General features: G+C 59.5%; 2 protein-coding genes across 7 annotated transcripts; one reads left to right on the top strand and one right to left on the bottom strand.

Moving 5' to 3' along the window:
* The first annotated feature begins 50 nt into the window (after positions 1 to 50).
* ptprb (protein tyrosine phosphatase receptor type b) lies at positions 51 to 11,568 on the top strand. 2 transcript variants are annotated; one of them, XM_086022273.1, is made up of 40 exons: positions 51 to 1,053; positions 1,502 to 1,850; positions 2,547 to 2,687; positions 2,759 to 2,902; positions 2,963 to 3,223; positions 3,303 to 3,578; positions 3,646 to 3,762; positions 3,840 to 3,986; positions 4,061 to 4,178; positions 4,253 to 4,404; positions 4,488 to 4,769; positions 4,969 to 5,027; positions 5,096 to 5,300; positions 5,383 to 5,480; positions 5,558 to 5,723; positions 5,819 to 5,943; positions 6,009 to 6,156; positions 6,253 to 6,522; positions 6,599 to 6,780; positions 6,849 to 6,999; positions 7,074 to 7,174; positions 7,252 to 7,417; positions 7,560 to 7,847; positions 7,928 to 8,206; positions 8,277 to 8,426; positions 8,500 to 8,639; positions 8,708 to 8,841; positions 8,928 to 9,034; positions 9,110 to 9,215; positions 9,306 to 9,386; positions 9,454 to 9,471; positions 9,552 to 9,633; positions 9,700 to 9,790; positions 9,870 to 9,946; positions 10,023 to 10,157; positions 10,234 to 10,359; positions 10,443 to 10,609; positions 10,710 to 10,845; positions 10,919 to 11,024; positions 11,244 to 11,568. In XM_086022273.1, exons 1-40 carry the CDS (start codon positions 787 to 789, stop codon positions 11,264 to 11,266), a joined length of 6,171 nt encoding a protein of 2,056 aa, XP_085878399.1. In that variant the 5' UTR covers positions 51 to 786; the 3' UTR covers positions 11,267 to 11,568. The 2 variants fall into 2 exon arrangements, with proteins under 2 accessions (XP_085878399.1, XP_085878398.1); XM_086022272.1 differs by having other exon boundaries at positions 9,303 to 9,386.
* A 2,028-nt stretch (positions 11,569 to 13,596) lies between these two features.
* Positions 13,597 to 19,670, bottom strand: LOC147126306 (CCR4-NOT transcription complex subunit 2-like). Of its 5 annotated transcripts, none has more exons than XM_086021977.1 (15): positions 19,101 to 19,667; positions 17,847 to 18,001; positions 17,703 to 17,775; positions 17,378 to 17,495; positions 17,033 to 17,218; positions 16,909 to 16,964; positions 16,663 to 16,788; positions 16,421 to 16,551; positions 16,215 to 16,338; positions 15,989 to 16,145; positions 15,850 to 15,911; positions 15,722 to 15,771; positions 15,633 to 15,660; positions 15,338 to 15,482; positions 13,597 to 15,254 (listed from the first exon to the last, which is right to left on the bottom strand). In XM_086021977.1, exons 1-15 carry the CDS (start codon positions 19,249 to 19,251, stop codon positions 15,104 to 15,106), a joined length of 1,713 nt encoding a protein of 570 aa, XP_085878103.1. In that variant the 5' UTR covers positions 19,252 to 19,667; the 3' UTR covers positions 13,597 to 15,103. The 5 variants fall into 5 exon arrangements, with proteins under 5 accessions (XP_085878103.1, XP_085878102.1, XP_085878100.1 ...); XM_086021976.1 differs by having other exon boundaries at positions 15,560 to 15,660; positions 19,101 to 19,665; XM_086021974.1 differs by having other exon boundaries at positions 15,560 to 15,660; positions 16,421 to 16,788; positions 19,101 to 19,668.
* Between the last annotated feature and the right edge of the window lie 259 nt (positions 19,671 to 19,929).

Raw genomic sequence — 19,929 nt, 5'->3', positions numbered from 1 at the left:
GTCCTCCAATGAGATGAATGCTGAGTTTGTCCACCATATGTGTTTTTTTTTTTGGGGGGGCGGGGGGGAATCCGCAGCGGTGCTGGCATCTCTTTGGTAGTATATTTATTTATTGGAGCCAAAAGGACCTTTATTTTTCTACAGTTCATTCCAGATTTTGTCTGTTGCGTGTGTGAGCGAGAAAAAAATTGAACAAAATAATTCCAAATGTCGCAAATGTTTGTGTGTTTCCAAAAGTTGTTGAAATGCAGACCTTGATCATGCGTCACGTGACAGTGTTTGTAGCCCACTGGCAAAAATGTTTTCTGTCTGCCATTAAAGTCGACTGAAGCAAAACAAGCTCGCCGCACTGGCCTTCAGTTCACCTGCCGGCCCCAAGGGGGCGCCGCAGCGGCAGGTTTCCATTGCGCATCTTCACGCGACTTCTCTCAAAGTTTGGCTTTCCAGTTTGCGTCTTCGGCCGTGCTTTTCGACCTGTTTTGGGTTCGCGCTATGGTCGGAAACGAGAAGCGGCGCTGAAAACAGATTCGGGTTTCAAGCCACGCTCGAGTCACCCCATTCAACTTTTTTCACATTTCTGGCTACGCCCCTGCTGGGGTTAGGAACCGGCCTCCGGCCTTCCCAAAACATGCCAGCGTCACGCGATTTGGACACGTGCCCACACACACACACACGGCCCGGCGAGCAGTTCCTCGCGTGTCGGCACGTACGCTGGCCTCGACTGCGGCCGCGTCGGTCTTTGGCTGTCTGGCGACCGGTCGAGACGGAGGCCGAGCGCTGTGGGAAATGGTCGCGGAGAGCGAGTGTGTGTTTTGGGGGGCGTCGGGGGTTATTTGCAGCGCGGCCAGACAGGAAGCGGAGGACAAAGGAGGCCGGCAGGAAAGGCGGAGCTCCCGGAGTTGTCCCGGCGCTGGCGGAAAGCGAGTCGTCTGCCCGAGCGCCGAGCAGAAGCGGCCAGCGGCCCGACGAGCATGCCCGAAGCCGCCCGCGCCCGCCTCCAAAATGCCCGCGCGCCGCCTCTGGCCACGCGTCGCCGTCGTGTGGATGCTGCAGGTAAGCGCCGCCCTCCGCCACCATCATGTTCAATCTAGTCAGTGTGGCATTTTATCCTTTTTAAACCGTTTTCTGAAATGAATGCGTGAAAAGGGTTGTTGTTGACGACAATATGCGCTACGCGGCCCCACTCGCCTTCGCATTCACATTGCGTGAGCGGAAGGGGCAAAATGCAGCCGATTCAGCCGTTCTCCAAAAATGACTTCACAGTTGCTCAGCTAACGAGCAGTCACGTGATGCCATTTTGGACTGAAAGGACAAGTGGCAAAATGACAAGGGGGACAACATTTTTGCCGCCGCTTTCATATTTCACTCACGCAATATGAATACGAAGGCCGTCTTTTGGACGAGTGCATTGCTTGACTTGACTTTGCCTTTAGTGAGGCGAATGAACCATTTTTGAAACCAATTTCCGGTGACCAAAAAAAACGGCCGATGTGTCCATCAGGCTCTGATCGGCTCAGCCGGGACAGACGAGGCGTCGGACGGTTGTCGCCCGTCCATCTGCGAGGTGACGTCCGGTTGGGATGGGGTTGAGCTAACGGTTAGCACGCCAGGGCGCAACTGCTCCCCGGCCGTGTCGTCTGCGGACGCCGCCGAAGACGTCCGATGCGCCGGCAAAAGCCGCGAGGAGCGAGGACCCCAAGCGGAGGCCAACGTGACGGGAAGTGAGGGGCCGGGCCTCCACGGTGGCGTCTTCACGTGTGAGCTGCGACACCTGGAACCGGGAAGCGCGTACGTGCTGCACGTCGGTTCCGCCGGCGCGCGGGAAGTGGCCAACGTCAGCGTGCGCACCAGTAAGTTGGCAAAACGCAACACGGGTGTCGACATTTTCTTGCTCTTGCGCTTTGTATTGTGAGCCAAAATCGGAGCTATAGGAGCTAGCTTCAGCTAGGCCGCCGCAAAATATTGCCAGCGGGCGTCTCGCTCACAACGGTTGGCTTTGCTGCCATCTTGTGGCACCTGCAGGAAATGAGCAACTTTGTCTTGAAGGCAGGCGTCAAATAACTCATCACTGACTTTGCATGCGGCTCACGCTGCTTCCGCGTGTTGTTGGCGAGTCGGACAAAATGGCCGCCCGTGACCCCCGCTAGTGGAGCTTGCCCTCGCTAACGCTCCGATTAGAAACAGGAAGGGAGAGCCGGCTGACGGGAGCTGATAAGGCCTGTGCGTGTGTGTGTTGGAAGGCGTCCAAAACAGAAGTTGTTGTGTTTCCACGCTGGGCCGAGCTCTCATTTCCCCATTTCGTTTCCCGTCCTCGATTGTTCTTTTGTGTGTGTACTCTTGCGCTGCGGGACGGTGGAAGTAACGCCCCAAAGTACAACATTCTTTTATAAATGTTGACCCTTTCACTTTCTTGTTTTCCTCAACTTGTCTGAGCCTTAAGAAATGTCATTGAGGTCCTTCCATTTGCCCCCACGTCACTTCCCGCGGTCACCACCGGGGGCAGCAGAGCAGCTGTAATGGCGTCTGCGCGTGTGCGTGTGCGTCAGGCCCGTCAGCGCCGCGGGGCCTCGGTGTGACGTCCAGGTGGAGCGACAGCCTGGCGCTTTCCTGGCAGGCGGGCCCGGGCAGGACTCAGCGTTTCAGGCTTCTTCTGTGGGGACCCTCCCCCGTCGCCCGGAACCATTCCGGTACGTGACTTGGCTCGCCTTTGGTGCGCGCCGGCCGGGGAGTCACGTGAGCGTTGTGCCCCTCCCGCCAGCGCATCTGCTGCTGAACGAGACGATGGAGAGCACGGCCACCTCGCGCGTCCTCGACGGCCTCGCACCGGGCACGCGCTACAACGTTACCCTGGCGACCGAGGCCGGCGGTCTACGCAACCACACCGCCGTCCAGGCTCAAACCGGTACCGACCGCCGCACACGTTCTTTGGAGTTTCTCGTGTCTCACCGCCTTTTGTCTTTAGCGCCGGCCGCCGTCAGCAACCTGACGGCCGCCGCCGCCGCCGCCGCCAAGGGCGCCGCCTTGCGCGTGAGGTGGCGCCGCCCGGCCGGCCGCGCCGACGCCCTGCTGGTGTCGCTGAGCCCCGGCCCGCCGCCGATCGTTCTCCCCGCCGACGCCACCGAGGTCACCGTGGACGGGCTGACCCCCGGCTCGGCCTACCGCGTGACGGTCAGCTCCCGGAGCGGCGAGCTGCTCAACGCGTCGGAGATCGACGCGCGCGCGGGTGGGAGCGGGTGGCCCGTCGCCCCTCGCCTTTTGCGCGCGCTCGCTCATTTCAACAATTCCCACGTCTTGCCGTTTAGCTCCGGCGCGGGTGTCCCTCCTGGCCATGACGCCCTCCCCCCCGGGGGGTCTCTTCCTGTCATGGGCGCCCCCCGCCGGTCACTGGGACGGCTACCGCCTCGTCCTCCGCGACGGCTCCCGGGACGTCGTCGTCGCCGCCGCCGCCGACCTACCCAAGGAGGCCGTCAACTTCACCTTCGCCGGGACGGGGCTACTTCCCGGACAACGCTACCGAGCCACGCTGGCCGTCAAAAGTGGAGCGCTGGCCGCGGAAAGCAGCTGTGATGGAAACGCACGTGAGACGCGCACACACTTACACACACGTTTACACTAACACTTACACGCGTGACTCGTTGCGGTCAGTTCCGGCGCGCGTGCGCGACCTCCACATTCGCCACGCCGACGAAACGTCCCTGAGCGCCATGTGGAGCCACGCCCCCTCGGGCTCGCGGGACGCTTACTTCCTGAGCCTTGGCCACGGTAGCCCCGCCCCCGACAAGCGCCGCCCGTCCGGCGGCGCCTCCCGGCTGACCGGCCGCTTTGCCGCCCTCGTCTAGGCGAGGTCACCGTGGCTACCAGGGAGGTGGAGCCTCACGTGAGGGAGTGCACCTTCAACGTCCTCACGCCCGGGACGATTTACAACATCACCGTGACAACCAGGAGCGGAAACCTCAACGCGTCTGTCGTGGTGGCGGGGCGGACAGGTTGGCGTCGTCGTCGCCGCCGCCGTCGTCTTGCGTGTGCGTTTGCGTGTCTCAAGCGTGCGCGCGCGTTCCAGTTCCGAAGGCGCTGAGCGCCATGACGCTGCGCAGCGCGGGCGTGGACAGCCTCCAGGCGTCCTGGGAGAAGCCACGCGGCGAGGTGGACTCGTACACGCTGGCGCTCCTCAAGGACAGGTGGCGCCAACTCACAAAGCTGCCACGAGCGCGTCGGAGGGAAGCGCCGGCTGACCGCTTGTGTTGTTGTGCAGCGTTGTCGTTCAGAACCGCAGCGTGGCGGCTGCGGTCGGCCCCGCCTCCTTGCTGCTTTGCGGTTTGACGGCCGGCGCCCTCTACAGGCTGGAGGCTGTCACTGTCAGTGGCGGCGTGCGCTCCCAAGTCACAAGCCTGGAGGGAAGAACCAGTGAGTCCAGCCCGTGCGCGCAGCAACAAGGCGCTGATCCCGTGAGAAGGTTGACGCCCCAAAATTGCGGCGCGTTTCTGCAGCCCCGGCCTCCGTTTCCGAGGTGACGGTGGTGAACGGCGGGCGTCCGGATACGCTGCACGTGTCGTGGCGTCCCGCAGTGGGCGTCGTTGACAGCTACCTGGTCCGCCTTGAGGACGGCGGCGGCGGCAGCGCGGCGGCGGCGGTTCACACTCAGGCCGTTTCGCCGCAGTCGGCGCCCGAGTGCTCCTTCAGCTCCCTGACGGCCGGACGGATGTACGCCGTCGTCGTTGCAAGCAGGAGCGGCAGCCTGGAGAACGCCACCCGGGTTTACGCACGCACACGTGAGGCCCGCCGGCGACTTCCTGGAAGGCTTTGCTGCCCTTCCTTCCTTCCTGCCCCGCCCCCTTGTTGTCGTTCCCACCTTACCTTGGACTATCTTGTCGTGCCCTGATCCATCCGAACGTGCTTTTTCCACGTCGTCGCGTTTCGTTTTCGTCGTCTAACGTCACCTTGCACTCATGTTTGTACTTTGCGTCGCAGAACCCGCCCCGGTGCAGAACCCGACCGCCGTCCACTCGGCCAGAGACGACTTCCTCAAGGTGCGTTACAAACACGTTAGCGTTAGCGTCATCGGCGCGATTGGCGTGAGCCGCGTGCCTTCTGTCAGGTGTACTGGCGCCACGCGTGGGGCGACGTGGACGCCTACGTGGTGGCGGTGTGGTACAACCACAGCGCGGTGCAGAGGCAACGCCTGGCACCCGCACGCGGCGACTGCGTCTTCGGCTCGCTCACGCCCGGCCGGCTTTACACCGTCACCGTGGAAACGTGGAGCGGGGACCTCGTCAGCAGCGCCGCCACCGACGGACGCACCTGTCAGTCAACACAACGCCTCCCGTCACCGAATGGGGCCGGACCTCGTTGACATTTCTTCTTTATTTTCTTTTTTTTCTTCAGTTCCGGCCTGCGTGTCCAACCTGTCGCTGAGCAACGCGGGATCATCCGACCTGAGCGTCAGCTGGAGCCCCGCCCCCGGAGACGCGGACCACTACGAGGTACGCCGGAGTCACGTGGCGAAATCGCAAATCCAATCGGAGCGTGTTAGCTTAGCGCGTGCGGCGCGTGTGCGCAGGTCACGCTGCTGTTCAACGACACGCGCGTGTTCCCGCCGGTCGCGCTGGCCAGCGACGCGCGGCGATACCGGTTCGGCGCGCTGACGGCGGGACGCCTCTACAAGATGGTGGTGTCCACCTTCAGCGGGCCCAACCAGAGGGCGCTCTTCGTCCAGGGACGCACGGGTACCGTTCCGCGCCGATGGGCCGGCGTCTTTTCATTCAAATTTTGGGCTTGAAATGGCCGAGCGATCGCGGTTTCTGATGATCTCCCTGTCCAGTTCCCGCCACGGTGACCAACCTCCACCTGGAGCCGCCGCGGCCCCCCGTCGACGCCGCGCTCACGGCCACGTGGACGCCCGCGCTCGGAGACGTGGACGTGTACGCCGTCTCGCTGTCCGCTGCGGTGAGTCGGGCTCGGGAAAAAAGGAAAGTCACTTCCTGCGTCCTGCTGACGCTTCCTGTCTCCAGGGCGGCGGCGCGGTGGAAACTCGACTGGTCCCCAGATACGTCTCCTCTCTGGACTTCCTGGAACTGGTCCCGGGCCAAGCCTACAACCTCACCGTCCAATCACGAAGCGGGGAGCTGACCAGTAGCAACACGGCGTCCGGCCGCACAGGTGCAAACGCCTCGCCAGAAAGTCAAAAGCCGCGTGGCCGTAACTCCGAGGAGGGCTCGTAACGGACGGCCGCAGTAACGGCGCGTGCGCCCTCAGCTCCGGCCCGGGTGAGCGGCCTGCAGGCGGACAAGGAGCACACGGCGCACGGGCTGACGGTCACGTGGGAGCGGCCGGCGGGCGTCTACGACGGCTTCAGGCTGCTGCTCAGCGACCAGTCGGGCCGAGCGCTGGCCCGCCGGACGCTGCCGGCCGGCGGCGGCTCGCAGCGCCTGGACGGACTGACGGCCGGGACGTGGTACCGCGTCACCGTGCTCACGCTCAGCGGGGGCGTGGCCTCTGCCCAGGCCACGGCCGAAGGGCAGACGCGTGAGTGGCGATCGGCGGCTGTCTGCGTGCGCGCCGGCTCGGCTTTAAGCTCCGCCCACTGTGCGCGCGTGTGCAGGTCCCTCGGCCGTGAGCAACCTCACGGCGACGTCCGGCAACTCCTCGTCTCTCGGCTTCTCGTGGCGCCACTCGGGCGGCCGCGTCGACGTCTACGAGGTGTCGCTCTTCGCTTTGGCCGAGCGGGCGGACGGGGACGACGGCGAGGGGCGGGAAACGGCCGGCGGGAACCGCCATCGGCAGGTGCGTCGGCGTCGGCGCGGGCCGGCGCCAACCTTTCCGCATTTGACGCTTTTAACGTGGCGCCGCAGGTTTGGGGCGAGCCGGCGGGCGTCCAGAAGGTCTTGCCGGGCGTGGACGCCTGCGTGTTTACGGGCCTGCAGGCGGGAACTCTGCACCGGCTGCAAGTCGTCAGCTGGAGTCGACGTTTGAGCAGCGACTCGGCGCTACTCGCCAGGACCGGTCAGTTGTCACGACGACGAGGACGACGGTGCGGGTTGCCGTCACTCACGCCTTCTTCGCGGCGCGGTCGGCAGCGCCCTCTCCTGTCAGGTGGCTGCAGCTGGACAGTGGCGGCCAAACGGACAGGCTGACAGGCAGCTGGCGCCACGGCGACGGGCGGCGCAGCGCCTACCAGGTCGGCGCGACGCCAGCTAGCATAAGCGCTTCCCCAGAAAGGCTCGAATGTGAGAGCTGATTGCGTGTGGATGTCAGGTGACCTTGTCGGAGCCGTCGGGCGCCGTGGTGGGAGCCCAGCTGCTGGGGGCGGAGCGCAGCAGTCACGTGTTCAGCGGGCTCACTCCCGGCAGGCTGTACCGCCTCGACGTCATCACGCGCAGCGGAGAGATGAGCGGCAACGCCTCAACGCTCGCACGCACAAGTGAGCGCAAACACGCAGGCGTGCTCTCAAAACGTATCGCTGAATTCCAAAAAACAACGCGAACTGAAAAATGCCCAACGATGAAATGCACACGAACAGCGGGAGAAAAAGAAGTGTCGAAAGGTGAGCTTTTCCTTTTCAGCCCCGGCCCCGCCCAGCCGGCTGTCCATCGAGCCGGGCCCAGCCAACGGGACGCTGGAGCTGTCGTGGGCCGGCCCCGCCTCCGGCGACTACCGCGGCTTCGCCGTGACGTGGACGCCCCCCGACCGGATGTCCGCGGCGCCCGCGGGAGCCGCGGCGACGTCTCGCCTGCTGGCCGGCGCCTTTCCGGGCCGACGCTACAACTTCAGCGTGGCCGCCGTCAGCGGGGGCGGGGCGCTGGCCGGGCCCGTCGTCGCCAGCCGGCCGATCCACGGGAGCGTCGCGACCGGTGAGTGGACGGCCCCACGCGCTCGCTCCCCGTCCCGTCCGTGCGTTTGCCGTCAGTGTGCGTGCGTGCGTGCCTCGCAGGTCCGTCCCCCCTGCGCTCCCTCCGCTGCGTGCCGGCGTCGTCATCGCGCGTGTCCTGTCGGTGGTCTCCTCCCGTGTCCGACTTGGACTCGTACGAGGTGGAGTGTCGTCGCCACGACGACGGCCAGCTGATCTCGGCTCGGCGTCTGGGGGGCGGAGTCACCGCCATCACCCTGGACCGATTGGAGCCATTCCGGAAGTACGCGGTCAGCGTCAGGGTGGCGTCGCACGGACACACCAGCGCGCCGACCACCGGCACGGCCGTCACCATGATTGACTGTCAGTCTCGCGGGCGCAAATGCTGCGGTGCGGACGTTCGGGCATTTGATTGACAGGCTGTGTGTCCCAGGCCCCCCGGCCCCGCCCCCCAGCGTGAGCGTGAGCGCCGGCGCGGCCAAGGTGACGTCGTCGTCCATCTTGTTTCGCTTCAACTGCTCGTGGTTCAGCGACGTCAACGGCGCCGTCAGATACTTTGCCGTCATCGTGGCCCAGTCGGACGGTACTCGCTCGCTCGCCTCGGCCGAGGCGTGCGTCTCTGCCTCCTAAGCGGCCGCTCTTGTCTTGTGAAACAGCCGAGGACGCGGTGCTGCCCGAGCAGCGCCACCCGCTGCCCTCCTACCGCCACTACGCCCGCAACGCCTCGGTCCGGGCCTACCAGAGCGCCTACTTCATCAACCGATGCCCGCAAGACGCCAACATGGCGGCCAGCCAGGTCGAACGCACGCACGCGCACGCGCACGCGCACGCGCACACGTGAGAGCTGACTGACCGTTCGCTCAGTTGGTGGAGGTCAACTTGGGGGCGGGCGGCGACCGGCTGGGCGGGGCCTGCGATCGCTACCGCGACGACGCCTACTTGAGCGACAGCTACGGAGACTTCTGCGATGGCCCGCTCAAGCAAAGAACTTCTTACAGGTCACCATTGGGGGGGTTGGGGGGGCGCATGTTTTTCATGTTTTTCAACACACTTGCAACACACTTGCGTGTGTGCGCACATGCAGGCTGAGCGTGCGAGCATTCACACGACTGTTTGATGAAAACGGCAAAGAGTTTCCTCAGCCGCTCTTTAGTGACACCTACCTGTCCACGCCGCTCAGGACACATGCAGGTGAGCCACGCGCGCCCGCACACGCACACACAGCGAGCCGTTGCGTGACGCGCCTGCGTGTGCGTTTGCCGTCAGAGCCACTAGGGGGCGCGGTGGAAGGCGTGAGCGCCAGCATGTTCCTGTTGGGCTTGATGGTGGCCGCGGTGTCTCTGCTGCTGTACCGCCAGCGAGTGAGGAAAGTGTACGTACGGCGCCCTCCGGTGGCGGCCTCCTCGGAAAGGTTTGCGCTTTTCACCGGGGTCGTTTGCGTTTGTTTGCCGCCTTCCAGCAGGGCGGCGCAGGAGAGCCCGGTGATGAGGATGAATCCGTGGAAGGAGGGGCCTCACGCTGGGATGTACGCGGGGGTCAGGAGGTCAGTGTGCGCGGGTTTGGGTCTGAGTGCGTTTCATGCCCACTAACGTGCTTTTCGTCCTTGACAGTGCTCGTCGCGTCACCAGGCGAGTGCAATCGGAACTTCTTCCCCTTTGGTGTGCGATGTGACATGTTGTGACGTGCGTGCGTGCGTGTGTGCGCGCAGTCCGGTGAAAGCGAGTCACTTTGAGTCTCACGTGCTGAAGCTGCAAGCGGACGCCAGCGTCCTGATGTCGGAGGAGTTTGAGGTAAGCGGTGGGCGGGCCAACGCCGGCGGGGGAGCCGCGCCTCTTAACTTGAGCTGTGACCGGAAGGGCCTGAAGGAGGCCGGCCGCAGCCAGACGCTGGAGGCGGCGCGCCTGCCCGACAACCGCGCCAAGAACCGCTACAACAACGTCCTGCCGTGTGCGTTTCGGCTAGCCGCCGCCCGCCGCCCCCCGCGCTTGCGCCCGCGCCCCCTTCTAAGGCCTCTGCACTTTTCTAGATGATTCCACGCGCGTCAAGCTGTCGTGTCTGGACGACGACTCGTGCTCCGACTACATCAACGCCAGCTACGTTCCCGTAGGTGCCCGCCGGCGCGCTTGCCCTCTTGCCCGCGTCCCGTTTGTGAGGTGTCCCCCGGCCGGCCGTGTTGCAGGGTTACAACTTCCGCCGCGAGTACGTGGCCACGCAGGGCCCGCTGCCCGCCACCAAGGACGACTTCTGGAGGATGCTGTGGGAACACGGCGTGCGCGTCGTCGTCATGGTGACGCAGTGCGTGGAGAAGGGGCGGGTACGTGATGGCGACGGCGCCGTGATGTCGGGACGTTGTATTGACGGCGCCCCGATGGCGTTGTTGACGCGCGCAGGTGAAGTGCGAGCAGTACTGGCCTTGCCACAAGGAGGCGGCGGCGTACTACGGCGAGCTGCTGGTCCAGATGACGTCCGAGTCGGTTCTTCCCGAGTGGACGGTCCGCGACTTCCGCATTTCCCGGGTGAGTGGCCCCGACGCTCGCGCGGCCGCCGACCGTCCGCCGGCCGACCGTCCGCCGACCGTCCGGACTGCGCCCCCTTGCAGGAGAGAGGAGGCGCTTCCCGCTGCGTCCGCCACTTCCACTTCACGGTGTGGCCCGACCACGGCGTCCCCGACGGCACGCACTCCCTCGTCCAGTTCGTCAGGACCGTCCGAGACTTCGCGGACCGCTCGGCCGCCGCCGCCGCCGGGCCCGCCGTCGTCCACTGCAGGTTGGCGTCATTCCGTCACAGGCGAGCACCGTGGCGTCCCTCCACTTGACGTTGACTCCCCAAATCGGGCCCCGGTCCGGCTTTGCCCGTTTGTGTTCAGCGCCGGCGTGGGCCGCACGGGAACCTTCATCGCGCTGGACCGCCTGCTGCAGCAGCTGGACGCCAAAGGCGGCGTGGACGTGTACGGCTGCGTCTTTGACCTGCGCCTCCACCGCCAGCACATGGTCCAGACCGAGGTGAGAGCGCGACCGCCCTCGCACGCCCCCCCCCCCCCCCCGGTGGTCGTGCTGACGTCACTTCCTGTTGCAGTGCCAGTACGCCTTCCTGCATCAGTGCCTGCGCGACGTCCTGAGAGCGCGCAAGCATCGGAGCGACTACGCCATCTACGAAAACTTCGACCCGGACTTGTGCCGCGGTGAGAACGAGCGCCGCGATGCGCTCGCGTGACACCGTGCCGCCGCGACGCCGCTGCCGTGCTGGCTTCGCCTCATGCCGCCATGGCAACCTCGGCTCGTGACATCGTCAGCTCGCGCCACTCGGCATCAGTCTGACTTGATCGGCCGAAGATATCGTCTGACATGGTCACTGGCGTGAGCTTCCTCACCTCACGCCGCCTTGCCGCCTTTGCTTTCAGAGCTGATCCGCTCGGGCCGCTGATGGACGGAGGCGTCGCCACGGAGACGGCACGTCACGTTTCGATGACGGCAAAGGGAAGAGAATGCATTTATTTTTATATTCGACTTCACGGCTATATTTAAAGTTATTACTGGGTGTAAATATGATGAATAATCAATACCAGGAAGTATATACATTATTCGAACACTTTTTACTGTCAGCGTTTATAAGCTAAAAACACTTTTGTTTATGCGATGTATTATTTTAGATTTAGCTGAGCAACAAAATGAAGAATATGTAATAAGTCCTGTAAAATAAAAAATGTTGGTGCGTCACAACTTCAATACAGTTCGAGCTTTAAGTTGTGTGACCGGAGGACGATTATTTTGTGTCTGCGTAGAAAGCCAACTCTTACCTTGAAATGATGACAACTTTAAGTCTTTATTTGAGACAACTAAAAAACATGGGTTTTTATCCCAAAATGCTTTCAGATGAAACTGATGAGCATGAAGTCATGAAGCCAACTGAGCCCCGGACCAATTGAAATTTGCTTCTCACTCTGAAATTTGTTGAAGTTGTTGCTGGTTGTTGTCATGCAAGGCCACACGGGATGCTTTGGGAAATGCGAAGGTGTGCGTTTATCTCGGGAGAAGTCGAAGCGTCGGCACTTTGCCACGCGCCGTCGCGAAAGCGCAAACAGCTCGGTGGGGGGCTTCCTGTCACATTTCCCAATAAAACACGAAGCGGTGTCTGGTTGCGATTGGGCTTGTCCTTGAGTGCGTGTCTGTATTTTGTGTCTACACATGCGTGCATTTCTCCACGTGTGTGCTACGTATTTTGAATGCGTGAGTTCAGAGCGCATTTGTGTGTCCCTCAGCACTTGTGGCGGTTGAAACGAGAAGGGTACGCGCGTTTGGTCGAAACTGCGAGCGTGTCAAGTGCCCCCACCCACCAGAGGGCGCTGTCGCGTCGGCGTGCGTCTGCCGACCAACCACAGCGCGTCGTCAGCATGGCCGTCAAATGACGCGTTCACGACGAGGCCGCTTGTGCTGTTCGCTCGCAGGTGACGTGTGGCGAGTTTGGGTTTTCGCTTACTTGCTCGTCACAATTACACGTGTAACGTTTGCCATTAATGTTGGATGACACAAACACGTTGTCACACGGTCTCACACACGTGGTTGGCCGGTGAAAAGTGGGCGTTTCCTTGGGCTTGAGTCCCATTCTGAACCGCGCGCAAGTGGGCGGGACCCTCGGCTTGAGGAACAGCTGAAGCTCGTCGAAGTGCAGCAGCGCCGACGAAGAGTTGTTGACCAAAGACCCGCGGGCACCGATACCCGGTACAGCGGCGCCGCGCGTGAAAGTCTCGTCCGGACGCCGCGCCGACGCCATCCGACGAAAGGCGACAGTCGCCGTCACCATGTCACTCGCTCCCCGGAACCTTGACCAGGTAAGCGAGCGCAAGAGGGCGACGACGCTTACGGTGCACGCACTCGCAGTGATGACGATAGAGTGTTTTCAGTCAACATAACACAAGAAAGTACAATAGCACTCAAAATTCAACAAACAACTTTCCAAGTATCAAATCAATGTAAACGCATGTCATTTGTGTCTCCCTGTTGCTGATGACAAATATTGAATGAAATGTGCGTGCCGAACGGGGCGTGTAATCATCAGCTTTCAAAACGACATTGTTTTGGGTGCCAAATCTGTTCGTGTGTGTGAAATGGGTGAATGAGAGGCTTACTTTTTGGAAAGTTGAGTCAAGTTGACATGCGTGAGCGAACGGGGCCTTGCCACATCAAATGTGGCGCACCCGCTCACGACCCGAAAAGTTCTCCAAGTGGAGTGAATGTGTACATGTCCATGCTCAAATCACGATCGCTTCAATAATGGTCGCCTGTGACACTCCATGGTGACGATTAAAAATGGAAAGAATTAAATGCATTAATAGTCGATACTTAACGTCACATTTAATTCATCTATTTACTTAAAAGTTGATGTAATTATTTATTTTGAAATGTATATCAATAGGCCAATTAAACATTCATTTATTTCAGTATTTAATACATTTTCTCTAATTTCTTTGCCCCTTTGCATTATGAGTTATTAAAAGACAAATATTTATGCAAATAAACGAACGAAAACTATTTGGATCGCTAAATAAAAGAATCATTAAATATGTTGGCGCGCGTGTCTGTGTGTGTGTGTGTGTGCTTCCTCCAGCCAATCAAATAAGCAGATCATGACTGTATGGTGACGTCATCATCGCGCATTGATCTTCCTGCTCCGTCAGCCGACGGCACCGCCGCGAGGACAAAGCGCAGTGACGTCACGACAGCGGTGAGTGATTGGTTGACAGATAACAAAACCAGTTTCATTATCAGAATATTTATTTGTTGCTTTGAAAAAAAGAACAAACGTTTTTGTTGCTATGAAAACACTAGCTGCCATATTGAGTCAGGTCACGTGAGGTGTTGTCATGGAAACCAGCAGGGGGGCTGGATGCTGTCCCCATGGCAACCTGATGCGGAGGGCGCCCTCCTGTGGAGGGGTAGAGGAATGCGGGTGGTCCTCTGCTTTGATGACAAAAAATAACATCTGGAGGCATGTTTGCGGGTTTCCCTCTGCGCATTCATTCCATTTCTGACGTGTACTGGTACACTGGTTGTCCTCTCTCACAGGGCATACTAGTGGGACTTCGTCTTGCCAGTCAGGCCACTAGTGACATTAATAAGGCAAAATTCTACCAGTAGACTTTGACTAGTTAACATTTAGCGCTCCACTAGCAGCTCCACTGGCACGAGTGGAAAAACATTACTAGTTGGGGAAAAAAAATGCTTTGTCTCACCGGTGAGGACAAACAGTGTACTAGTACATGGACCTTCGGCTCAATGTCAAGGATATCAAATACGTGGCTTGCCAACTCGGCATTCCAGTAGGACAACTACTAGCCTACTTGTAATGTTACTACAGTAATGCCACTTTTGACCTACGCGAGTAAACCTTACTGCTGAATGACCGTGCTGCACTAGTAACACCGCCAGGCCCAATTGGCAGTCATGTAACATGCACTAGTAGCTGCCTGGGCTCTACTAGTGGTACCAAAATGCCCAAGTTTACTTTTACCTCACTTGCAGTTATCCTACTTAGCATTCAGAAATGCCTACCAGTTCAAATCATTTTCTCATGTCATGTTCTACTCAAATTGTCTCACTAGTGAGGACCAAGAGTACTTGGACCTTAAGACGAATACGTGGCCTTTTTTTTTTTTTTACATATTCAGCTTGAGATCCATGTGCAAGTACGCTCTTTGTCCTCATTAGTAGTACATGTTACTCGGCAAAACCCTGCACTCGTTGACATTTGCGTGCTACTAGCACCATTAGTGAAAAGCTAGAAGTTAACGAGTAGAACTGTGTCAGTCACTCGTAGTACTCGTAGCGTGCATGCGGTTGACGGTTTTGCATCGCTAGTAGCATGTCCTTGTCGCAACACTGACTGAAAAGAATATTAGAAGCTACTGGTGGGCCTAGTACCGTTACAAATGCGGCACAGTTGTTTATCGGTAAGGTTGAATTGCTCACTAGTAGGCCACAAGTAGCACGAGTGGGAAAGTAGCTGTTACTTGTGAGACTGTTTTCTAGTCCAAGAGAGGATGGTAAAAAGTGTACCAGTACATGTACTACTTCAACCGGCTTTGGACTCAATGCTCAGTGGGCTTGCGCAATGTCCCCAAAGCACATGACATCATGATGCTTTTTGTCTTTTATTGTGAAAGGGTGCTACAAAGTCCACTTCCTGTTCCTGGGAGGCCGACGCCCCGGCGGGGGAGGGCGGCGGCCGCCGCCGTTGGGACCGTCGGGTCCGGAAAATGAAAGTTCAAACGCAAACGTCCGTGTCCCGGACCGCCAAAGGCGGGAGAGCGGGCTTGGCGGCCGGCCAATCAGAAGGCCTGCTGGGCGGGGTTGTAGTTGAAGGAGGAGGGAACGTGAGGTCGCTCTTCCAGTTTGTCGTATTCCAGGTGGAACTCCTGATCGGGGGGGGGGGGGGTTGGGTCTCCGTTAGGGGATGCCCGTGCGTCTGTGTGTTTGCTTGAGTGTGCGCGCACGTTACCTTGGCAACCTTCCTCCAGTTGAGGCAGTCAAAGAAGTAGTACGTCCCCCTCTCGTAAGCGTTTGTCTTGAGCGAGGGCTCCATGCCGGGCGCCCGCGTGATCCACACGCGCTCCTCCTTGTGGTAGCGCCAGTCCCTGTTGAAACTGACACGGTGACACGGTGGGTACGATGTGCCGCGCGAGCGAGTGTGTGCGTGCGTGCGTGCGTGCGTGGCTCTCACAGCTCCACGGCGGCCAGCAGCTGCAGCAGGTCGCCGCCGTTCATGTAGTAAAGGTAAAAGAGGAGGTCCTCACCGTAGCGAGACAACTTGATGGCGGCCAGCTGGACGGCAGCACAATGTCAACAGGCGCGCACGCGCACACGCACTGGCGGGCAGTCGTACCTTGTCGCGTATGTGGATGTTGGTCAGGTATTCCGACGGCACGTGAAAGTCTGCCGGGGAGAAAGGCAAACAACAGGCGCCCATCAGCCCGCGCTCCTGAACTCACCCGCGCGCGTCGCCTAACTGACCGATGTCCTGCGGCCGGCACGGCACCGACGCCCACGGAGACGCAAACTTGGGGTAGAGGTTCCTGGGGGACGACAGGAGAAGATGAGCGGCGGCGGCGGCGGCGGCGGGCAGGATGGCACGCGGCGGCGGAGGTCATACTCGGGCGAGTTGAGGTTGAGGCCCAGCGTGGTGAGGTCGGAGCCCAGGGCCAAGTGCACCATGCCGGGGTCCGTCTCGGCCGCCCGGATGAACGTCAGCAGGCCGATCATGCCAAACTGGTCCGTCACCATGCCCGCCGGGATGTTGGTCACGCGTCCTGCCGCGCACGTGAGTGGCATGAGTGTGCGAGCCGGCGTGCGCGTGCAGGCGCGCCGGTGCGTCTCACCATCGGGAAGCACCTGTATTCCTTTCTTGTGCTGGTTGTTGCCGCTCGCCGACGCGCAACTTTTGTCACCCGGAAACTTTGGCCCGTCGGAGTTGGAGGCGGGCTTACCTGAAGAGATGAGGTTCTGAACGGCCCAGATGACAGTCAGTTGCCGGTAAGTCGCACTTTGCACGGTGTGCGTGCGTGCGTGTCATTGCGCGCGTCACCGTTTTTGCGTCGTCGCTGGTGCCGCTGGGGTCTTTGGTCTGGTAGTTTGGGCCCGGGAGTGCTGGGAAATCCTCGTTGTGGATGGAGAAGTCTTGCGACTGCTCGCTGGACGGCTTGGTTACCATGCCAACTGCGGGGAGGGGCGCGGCGTCGGTCGCCGTGACCACCGTGACAAAATGACTCTCGCTCACACACACACACACTCTCTCTCTCTCTCTCTCTCGCTCGCTCGCTCGCTCACCGTAGGGCGCCCGCCCGGCCAGCGGGTTGAGCAGCGGCGCGGGGTTGCCGCCTCCGTCCCTCCGGTTGCGGTCGGCCAGCGCCGGGAAGTCGGACAGGTCCAGAGCCGTCACGTTCTCGCTGCCGTCTGCCAACGCCACGCAGGTCAGCAATGGAATGGAGTAGCTCCGCAGTACTCGGCTCAAAGACCTTTTTTTTTTTGGCACGGTGGCGAATGCCATCCGTCCAAATTGCGAGTCGGGTTCACCTGTGCCGTTGAAGATGTTGAATCCGGGATTCCTGCTCACGCCGAAACCCGACATGCTGCAAGGCGCACGCACGCACGCTCGTCACATGACTTCCTGACTTGCAGGTCAAAGGTCAGAGGGTACCTGTTGATGGTGAAGGCTTGCCGCGACTGTTTGGGCATTCCGATGACGCTGGGCGAGGACCTGCCGGGACTCCTCCCCCCGGCCCCGCCCCCCCGTTCTCCTCCCATCCCGATGGGCTGGCCGGCGGGCCCGACCACCTGCTGGTTGTGGTTGAGGACGCTGCGGCTGTTCAAGGGCAGAATCCCCCTGCCGAGACACGCGCAAGGTAAGACCTCTGCGCTTTTTTTTTTGTCATGCGCTGCTGACCGGACGTCATTAGTTGGTCTGGTCGCTTTTGTTAATCCGCACCAATTTGGGACTATTTGCCTGCGACCGGTTGGCCGCGCATGCGGAGTTGCGGCGTACCTGCTGGGCGAGGGAGGCGCGTGCATGGCCGCGCCGGCCGACTGACCGAGTCCGCTTCGACTTAGTGGCGGTGGCGCCGAACCGCTGTTGAGGCCGCGCATGGGGAAGCCGAGCGCACCTGAACGCGCCGCAGACAAGGAGCAGAAGAAGAAGAATCCGCATCTTTATTGCGGTTGGTCAAAAGGTTCCGTGTTGGAATCCGGGCCCCGGCAAAGTGGCTCTTTGCTCCAAAACGTGTTGGCATGTGAGCGTTGCTTCTTGCTGGCGAGCGCTCCATTCTCGCTGCGGTCAATGATTTGAAGCGGTACGGGTGGCGGGGACTTACTCTGAGGTCCGTAGAGACTGGCTCCCAGCTGCGACAGCTGTCCCGGGGACGGGGCGGCCGACGAGGCCATCATCTGAAAGGCAAAGGCATCCCGCTGAAGGCGCCGGCAACGACGCCGACGAGGTCAGCCACGGCGTGGCTTACGTCTTTGTCGGCGCGATGCGGCGGGAAGACGGACGGCTGGCTGTAGTAGAGGCCGCCCGACTCGTCGGCCGCCGCCGCCGCCGCCGCGTAGTCGGCCTCCAGCCCCGCCTCCATGAACTTCTTCCGGTTAGCCCCAAACATGGCCGCCGGGTCACCTGGGACAAACCCCACCCCCCCAAAAAAACAATCCAGTCAGGGGACTTTGGCGTGGCACAAGCGTTCACGACTTCAACCATAAGTTGAAGCGAAAAGATGTTGTGTGAGCTAAATTGTTTGCATGAGTTGCTGACTTCCTCTTTGTCAGGAATTACAGAGCAGTTTTCATTTGTTGTGACTCATTTTCATTTGTTTCTGACCATCTGTGACTAGTTTGCAATACAGTAAGCGTGGCTAAAAAATATCCACGCATCACTATTACTAGGGCTGGGCATTTGTTTATACTTTAGTCTGTCCGTGAGCTCCCGTCTACATTTCAGACCTGCCCGGTTGGTCCGAGTCAGCCAAACGGCGTCAAGAACGGGGTTTTTAACGGTACCACGTCACACGCGGGTGCCCCACTCCTGACCACACGTCAATAACCACACGGCAAGCCTCGGCTGCAAGATTTAGCACGTAAACGTGGCGCGCCCATCACCCGTGTGGTTTTTGCTGTTGTTGTTGTTTTATTCACTGAAACTGTAAAAATATATATATATATTTGAAGACTCAGAACAGATATTGTGATTCCAGCTGTATGGGCAGTTAATCAAGTCCTTGAGTAATTAGGTTACTTGGATGAAAAAAAAAAATGCTTGAGGATTTTGTTCTGCCTCGAGTAGCCTTTTACTGTATTTGGTTTGCACCGAATTTGGAAACTACGTGAGGTTGAGTTGCGCCGGAAGTGACGCCATGCGGCTGAAATTGCGGCCTTCGGAGGACTCAACCTGTGAATTTGGACAAAGCCAGTAGCTGGCGGAAACCCCAAAGACAACAAGTTTTTGACATGGTTTCCAGTTCAGGTCAGCGCAAGTGCCCCCGGAAGTACCCTGGCGCTTATCGTTTAACCATGGCGGCGGGGGCCGTATGGGTCAGGTGACAAGGTAGGCGTGGCTTTGTTGACGAACGCGAAGACTTGACAAGTGAGGGTAGCGGTTAGTATGCTCGCTATCAAGCTGGAAACCTGCATTCCAGACTCGGGGGGCTCCCCAACGAGCTTGGAGGTGAGCCACGTTGGAATTTCGAATGCTGTTCTTCGTCTTAAGTGGCGGCCCAAACCTTCAAAGTTGGCGCCGGACGGCCGACATGCCGTGACGTGACGTGAAGTGAAGTGACGTGGTATTGACGTGCGGCACTGTCGCAAACGGCTACCGTTAGCCGCGGAAGCTAACGTCATTACTTTCCCACGCCGGTTTGCGAGCCAGTACATCAACTCACGTTTTCATTTGGTTTGAAGTCGAGCTCGTGAAAGTATTTGGAAGAACCCGGTTGGCTGCTTATCGACTGACACTGGACTCGACAACTGTTAGCATTGTGGCTAAATGAAGCTAAAGCAACTAGCGGCTTTCAGAGGATTTCCGGCGCCATCGTGTGAATTAACTGGTCGAGTGGAGTTGGGTCAAAGGTTCTCCAGTCTGCTGTTTTTCTTGCCATTTGTGCCCCTGGAGCTCGACGAGCTGCTAGTAGAAAAACAACAACAACAACAAAAGGCTCAGGAGGGCTTGTGGCGGGTGAAAGGTCACCGGGGCGAGGGCGCGGCAAGACCCCGCGGGTTCAATGTTCAGTGATGCACCCGAGAAGAGAAACGAAACTATGTGGAGGAATTTCAAACATGGATAGATATTTATTTTTTTAAAAAAAAAAGAGCTTACCGCATCAATCTTTCTTCACCGCTACTTTCCAAGATGGCCGACATTGCTTTGCGGATGCAAAGGATTCTGGGAGTTGTAGTTGGAGTGGGACGCCACTCATTTCCTCCCGATTCTGCTTGTACACTTTCCCCATTCTATTCTAATTGAGACCGTTTGATTATACCAAGGAATAGAATGAAGTAGTTTTGTACATTTATGCACTGTTAATGCAATTAAATGGAATAGCCCGGCCTTCC

This window comes from Filicampus tigris, chromosome 22 (genome assembly GCF_054856515.1).
Source record: "Filicampus tigris isolate MCC_2025a chromosome 22, RoL_Ftig_1.0, whole genome shotgun sequence".
NCBI classification, from domain to species: domain Eukaryota; kingdom Metazoa; phylum Chordata; class Actinopteri; order Syngnathiformes; family Syngnathidae; genus Filicampus; species Filicampus tigris.
This window is presented reverse-complemented; position numbering and strand designations above follow the sequence as displayed.

Bases quoted from the DNA above. Each gene is read 5' to 3' on its own strand.
- ptprb (XM_086022272.1), top strand. From the start codon at position 787: ATGGTCGCGGAGAGCGAGTGTGTGTTTTGGGGGGCGTCGGGGGTTATT. The intron at 9,634-9,699 runs GTAAGCGGTGGG...TGTGACCGGAAG, and splicing joins TGATGTCGGAGGAGTTTGAG to GGCCTGAAGGAGGCCGGCCG. The intron at 10,846-10,918 runs GTGAGAGCGCGA...TTCCTGTTGCAG, and splicing joins AGCACATGGTCCAGACCGAG to TGCCAGTACGCCTTCCTGCA.
- LOC147126306 (XM_086021973.1), bottom strand. From the start codon at position 19,251: ATGTACTGGCTCGCAAACCGGCGTGGGAAAGTAATGACGTTAGCTTCC. The intron at 18,002-19,100 runs GTTTGGGCCGCC...GGTTTGTCCCAG, and splicing joins GTCCGGCGCCAACTTTGAAG to GTGACCCGGCGGCCATGTTT. The intron at 15,912-15,988 runs GTATGACCTCCG...GTCGTCCCCCAG, and splicing joins CTCAACCTCAACTCGCCCGA to GAACCTCTACCCCAAGTTTG.